General features: G+C 39.0%; 1 protein-coding gene across 1 annotated transcript in view; it reads right to left on the bottom strand.

Annotated features, from left to right (window-relative positions):
- LOC121875243 overlaps positions 1–6,000 on the bottom strand; it is a 42,873-nt gene continuing 36,873 nt past the window's right edge. The window contains exons 9-13 of the mRNA XM_042379703.1: positions 5,158–5,505; positions 4,514–4,896; positions 3,312–3,538; positions 1,880–2,033; positions 1–799 (exon numbers count right to left, since the gene is read on the bottom strand). Coding sequence (XP_042235637.1) covers positions 648–799; positions 1,880–2,033; positions 3,312–3,538; positions 4,514–4,896; positions 5,158–5,505 — 1,264 coding nt within the window. The 3' untranslated portion in view covers positions 1–647. The remainder of the gene's footprint in view (positions 800–1,879; positions 2,034–3,311; positions 3,539–4,513; positions 4,897–5,157; positions 5,506–6,000) is intronic.

The following is a 6,000-nucleotide window of genomic DNA, read 5'->3' as shown; positions in this document are numbered from 1 at the left end:
ACATTTTATTATTTTATTTGGCAAACGGAAAAATAACCGCTAAAAACAACTTAAAATTATGGCAATACAGCAAGTCTTATTTTTTTACAAAACAGGGTACAGTACTTGAATGTTTTGACGTTAATACAAATAATACATGATATGGATTTCATTCCTTACAGTGTTAAAAAATATATATAGCAGTTTTAGGGAAGAAAATAGGTAGTGTTCTGTTCTGGTCAGAGGTAACAGATAATGTGTGGGCCTAGCTAGTCTATCCTTCCTTCCTTCACTTACAAACACCATTATTAACTATTTTTTCTCTCCCTTTCACTTAAAAAACATAATTATTGCCTTTTTTTTCTTCCTTCACTTAAAAATACCATAATTATCTTTCACTGGTAAACACAATTCCCATCCATCTCTATCGATCTCTTCCTCTCTCCATCTCATGTTTGTCTTTTTAGTTTTTACTTTCTTCTCTCATGTCTGTCACAGCAGCAAAACCCTCTCTACCTCAATTTCTTTAACTACACAGATGGTGACTGTTACACAGACCAAACAAACTAAGTACCTCAGTCTTGTTTTCTTTTCTATAATTCTGTATAAATTTTATTCTTATGTTCAGTCTTTGGGTGTGTGTGTGTGTGTGTGTGTGTGTGTGTCATTTAAACAATTTTCTCGAGGTCAATGGATCTGACAACATGGCCAGCGAAGAGGGTGATGGCACTGGCCTTATCAGTGATGGTAAACACAAAGGGTCGGTTAACCACAAAGTCCTGGATAGGTCCAGGTCCCCCAAAACGCGTGTTGATGAATACTGCAAAGAAACAAAAATAATCTTATTAACACATCTAATGAATATTTTACAAATATTTCAGGACGCTTTTTAATAAGGGACCAGCTAAACATCAGACATGCCTGTTTATTTTACCTGAAGTTCAGACCCAAGCTTAAACACCCCAGTTTACGTCACCTTAAGATTAGAGGCCCCAAACTATTTCTTATGAAAACAAACCACACTAACCTCCTCTCTGGGCTAGGTTAGGTGTGCTAGGGTGGTTTATCTTCAGGTGAAGTAAGCTGGGATGTCTATTCTTCAAGTGAAACAAATTGTGGTTGTCTAATTTTCATATAATCCTTGAATGTAATAAACTTGTATCTGCACAACAAATAAATTCCATACAAAAGAAGGAACTACAACTGCACACAAAATGATAATACAGCACTGGTAAGGGATATGTAAAACTACTTTAAAGTACTGCCTGTAAAATGACCAATTAGAGCAGTGGTTCTTAACCTTTTTTTGAGGCACAGACCCCTTTGGGAATCTGGTGAAAGCTATGGACCCCCTCCCTAGAAAAATGCACATAAACAACTTTGCATGCAATGAATATACTTTATTTTATTGAAAATTCATTGCCTCATACAGTGTATGACCTACACAAATTATGAATAAAGTAAACAATCTTAATTATGTTTCACACTTTTTATGCAAAAATTAATGGCCACTCCATACAAAAATGAAATGCAATCATCGTGTGCAAATTAAACAAAACAAAACTTTAATTCTGCTCAAAAGTTCATTTCAATGAGAAGGTTGTTGTTTGGCTTGAATATAAATGTTAAATTTTTATCTGACCTTCATGGACCGCGATGCCCATCCATGGACCCCAGGTTAAGAACCCCTGAATTAGAGGATACCTGCCACCTGCCCAGATACAGTACAGTAATACTTCTGACATATTTCTATTTTTTGCCCTTCTCTGAACAAAAGTTCTGCACAAAAAATTTCACTTTATAAATTATCTTTTTCTTCTCAGATCTTGTTAACTTATTTATCTTTCCAAATGATAAACTTCAACAACATGTACATCACCAAGTTGTTGTTGTTACAGACCTGTAGCAGCGGCAGCGACGGTGCCTTCCTCAGTGACCTCCACAGTGGCCTGGTGTATGGCTTTGTCGATGAACAGGTTTGCCAACCTTGTGAAATCCGTCAGGTCAGCTCTGGTAGGATCAAACACATCACTGATGCCCATCCTAGATATTGTCTGCAGAAGTAGAATATTTTGTAATACAACATTACTGCCTCAATCTCTAAAAACCACAAAAATATAGATAAAATAAGTCTATTAGTAGCTACAGCAGGTGTCATACTGTCATGTTAAATAATCTTTTAAATAATAACTAGATAAAATGATTGCACAAAACCATATATTTTATTATACGATATTTGTAAAATGCCTGACCACATTATGTCATGTGCCACTAACATTTTTGGGAAAGTCTAAACTTAGTTTGAAATTAGAGCGATCCTGAACTGGTCATAGGGTGTTGGCTCTGGGAGTATGAGACACCAGTGGTAATCCCCCATGCAGTTAGGATATAACATCTTTGTTTTTAAACTGGCATTTTATAAAAGGATTAACATGCCACTTGTTGTAGGGTTAAGTCCTGTAAGCTACAAATTACAATAAGAAAATTGGCAGCCAGACAAGTGATTTCAGAAGGGATTTAACACTTGACAATGACCGACATGTTTGAAGAAGAATAGTATGACAACCCATCAGCAATATAACTTCTCATATGGTGATGGGTTTTCAGATGGATAGATTATACAGTATGTCAAACCAAGTTAGATACATAGAAAAAAGGGACCCTCCACTAATACTGTATGATCAGCAGATGGGGATCTTATCAGTTTTTTTTTTATTGGGCACTCCCCTACATCATTGTGTAAGGTGAAGCGCAGAAGCGTTTACAGCGCCCAACAGGGAAGCATGCTAAGTTCATGCTTGCCTTTGTCTCATGAGATAAGGGCTTAGAAGCCTGAAGAGTCAGTGGTTTATGTCCTCAAGTTATTGGAAGCTCCAACAACTTGTCCCTGAATATGAATTCGCAACTTTTGACTTACACCAGGTACCTACTTTACTGCTAGGTGAACAGGGACTAATGGGGGTTAGGAAGTAAGTCCAAACAACTTCCACCGGCCCGGGAATCGAACCCGGTACATCTCGCTTGTGAGGCAAGAACGGTACCGCTTCTACCACCGATCCCCCCTCATCAGGTTTGTAGGATTCTCTATGGAACTAATAAATACCTAACAATTCTGTATGACCATAATAAAGTGTAAATACTCAAAAATTTCAGTTTATTTCTACTCATTCCAGTCACTTATGAAAATAATATTCGGACACTTCAGCTTATTCTAAAGCCATACAACTACCTCTACACACTTCACCTCATTTCAAATATTAACTATAATCTCCAAATTAAATCCCCAACTTCAGCAAATTCAAGACTAGTATATTCTTCAAGGTAATACTCACACTTATGAGTTCTGTCTCAAGCTTGGAATTCAATTTGAACTTTGGTAAGCCAACAATGTTGACCGTCCTGAAAATCATGGATGAGTACACCTCACTGAAGGACTGGGAGTTGAGGTTGTCGAGGATGGAGGCAGTACTGAAGGTCTTGGGCAAGAATACGAACATAGAGAAGCTGGAGTTACGGTAAGGGAGCTCCAAGACGCGCGCGTCCAAGACAGTCGATTCTCCTAAGGGTAGTGGTAAACATTTTAGCGAATATGTTGTGTTATGTAGGGGGGGGAGGGGGGGGGAAGGAGGAGTTTACACAATCAAGTAAAAACATGAGATTGTGTATGAATGACCTATATTGGGTGGTTGATTGACTGCACAGGAAGAATTAGACCAATTGCTGGTTATTAAGTTTGTGGTGTTAATATGGCAAAATTTCTTGGTCGTTGACTTCTAATTTTTTTTCAGATTTAAAATTCAATCGTTATAAAAGAAAAACGGCAAAAAATTGATTTACACAGCATCAGAACTCACTTGGTAAGTAATCAAACTATGAATGTATTTAATATTAGGGACACTAAGTGAGCAGAGCCAAGTTAATAGGTTTTCATTGATAATGAAATTCCTATATCTTGCGGGACAAAGATCTATCGATAAAGACCACTTATTGTATACGAAGAGAAAATATATTCTTCAAAAAGGTTAATGTTATAATGAACAGCATTAATGCTCCAACAACAAAGGTATTCCAAGTACATATTCTGCGTTAGCTCATACAATGGAGAAGATGGGAATGGTTATCATACTCAAAAGATAAAGTTACTGTACTCTGGTTAAGAAGTTATTGTACTCAAACTATAAAGCTACTGTCCTCAGGTAAACAAGGTACAGTATCATACTTTGGGAATAAAGGTACATAAAGGACATTGTTTCCATACACAAGGAAAAAGTCAATGTACAGTACTCAGATGAAGGCAGCTACTGGAGTCGCTGAACAAATTATTATACTTGTGGGAGGAGACCTTATTTTACTCGTGGGACAAATGATTATAAACATTGAAAAAAAAGTTATTTGCCAAGAACATCAATAAGTACGACATGAAGGAAGGAAGGAAGGAAGCCTTAACACCTGTACACTATTAACTAGCTCCTAATGGCATGATGGTAGGGACCATAATGCCCAAGAGTGATAATTTTATTTATTTTTTTTTTACCATAGTTGAAAGTTTCGTTGAGAGCCACCATCATCTGTACCCTCCCGTCTGAAACCCCAGGCGGCACAAGGAAGTCCTGTTCGCGGGTCAGCTCGGGTCTGAAGGCCTTCGCCCAGAGTCCCCTGAAGAAGACGGCATTGACCAGGGCAAAACGCGTGTCTCTGGAGAGCTGATCTATCAACTCGGGGATCCTGCCTTCAGTTGTCCTGTTCACTTCCCCATTGATGAGGCTTCGTGCAGCCTGGGGGTTGGTGAAGTCAATCTGGCGGAGGTCAGTGATGATGTTTTTCAGGCAAGCGTCCAATTGCAGCTGGTCGGAGAAGTAGGCCACGTTGGAACTCTTGAACCGTGCACCATTGACTCCTGTGGGGTCAGACTCCAGCCTGCCGGAAGGGGAGGGTGTAAGGGGGAAGTTAGGGATTCTTGAGATCTTATAAAAAATTTAGTTATCGAACCCATCTTGTCCAGGACCTCCTCTCTAATATCACCATAGCTACTATCATTACTACTGCTACAGTATTAGTAGTACAGCTATTATCACTATCATTATAATATGTCGGTCAACTACAGGTACTACTATCACAGCTATCACCATTACTGCTACTACCACTATTGACAACTATTAAAACCCTACAGAAACTCACAGTAGCTTAAGGGTCCCCCAGCCAAAGTAAGTGCCAGTCTTGGTATCTGTGCCCATGACGCGATCAAACTGTGCCTTGGTGTTTCCTTTAGAGCCGAAATATGCCAGGGTGAGGGCACTCCACACGCTGTAAGGGGACAAGAACAAACTCGATCCCGGATTGGCCAAGGTCAACTGCCTGAAGAAGTCGAGGCCGAAGTTTTCAACATTGCGGGCGAAGTTTGTAGGCGCTACTTGTAATTCCTCGCCGGGGAAGCAGTGATTGACTTGGCCCATACAGACTGGGGTGTTGATGAGCACTGCCACCGTCGCCATCACCAACACTGCCTGCCTTCTTGGTCCCTCCATTCTGTAGAGAAATACATGGCACAAGTTAGTTCCTCGTTCATATTTGTAATCCCTTGGGTATGACTAACACCCTTGATTACAATGACTTAAACCCCTAAGTAAAACGATCAACACCCTTCAGTACGATAATATAAACCGAGAACGATAACTTTAACTCATTGAGCACGAGGACTTAACATTATTGCTGATGGGGATAAAACGAGAAACCTAAACACAAGCTACCACACAGTTGCACTACACACATCTCTGTATACATAACTTGCACAACTTATACTAACTCAAAGACTATACACCTATCATACACAAAGGAAATACAAGTACCTAGTAATAAAGAACATGGTAAAATAAGTAAGAAGTAGTATTAGTACATTATATTACAATACAGTACACAAAAGTCTCCGTCCGTACTTGAATATATTTTAGCTTCTTCATAAACGATAATAGTATACCCCAGTACCCTGTAGTACATTGTAGTACAGTACATAAACACAACCAC

Source organism: Homarus americanus, unplaced genomic scaffold, assembly GCF_018991925.1.
Source record: "Homarus americanus isolate GMGI-L3 unplaced genomic scaffold, GMGI_Hamer_2.0 scaffold56241, whole genome shotgun sequence".
NCBI lineage: Eukaryota > Metazoa > Arthropoda > Malacostraca > Decapoda > Nephropidae > Homarus > Homarus americanus.
Note: the sequence above shows the minus strand (reverse complement) of the source record. Positions and strands in the feature narration are given on the sequence as shown.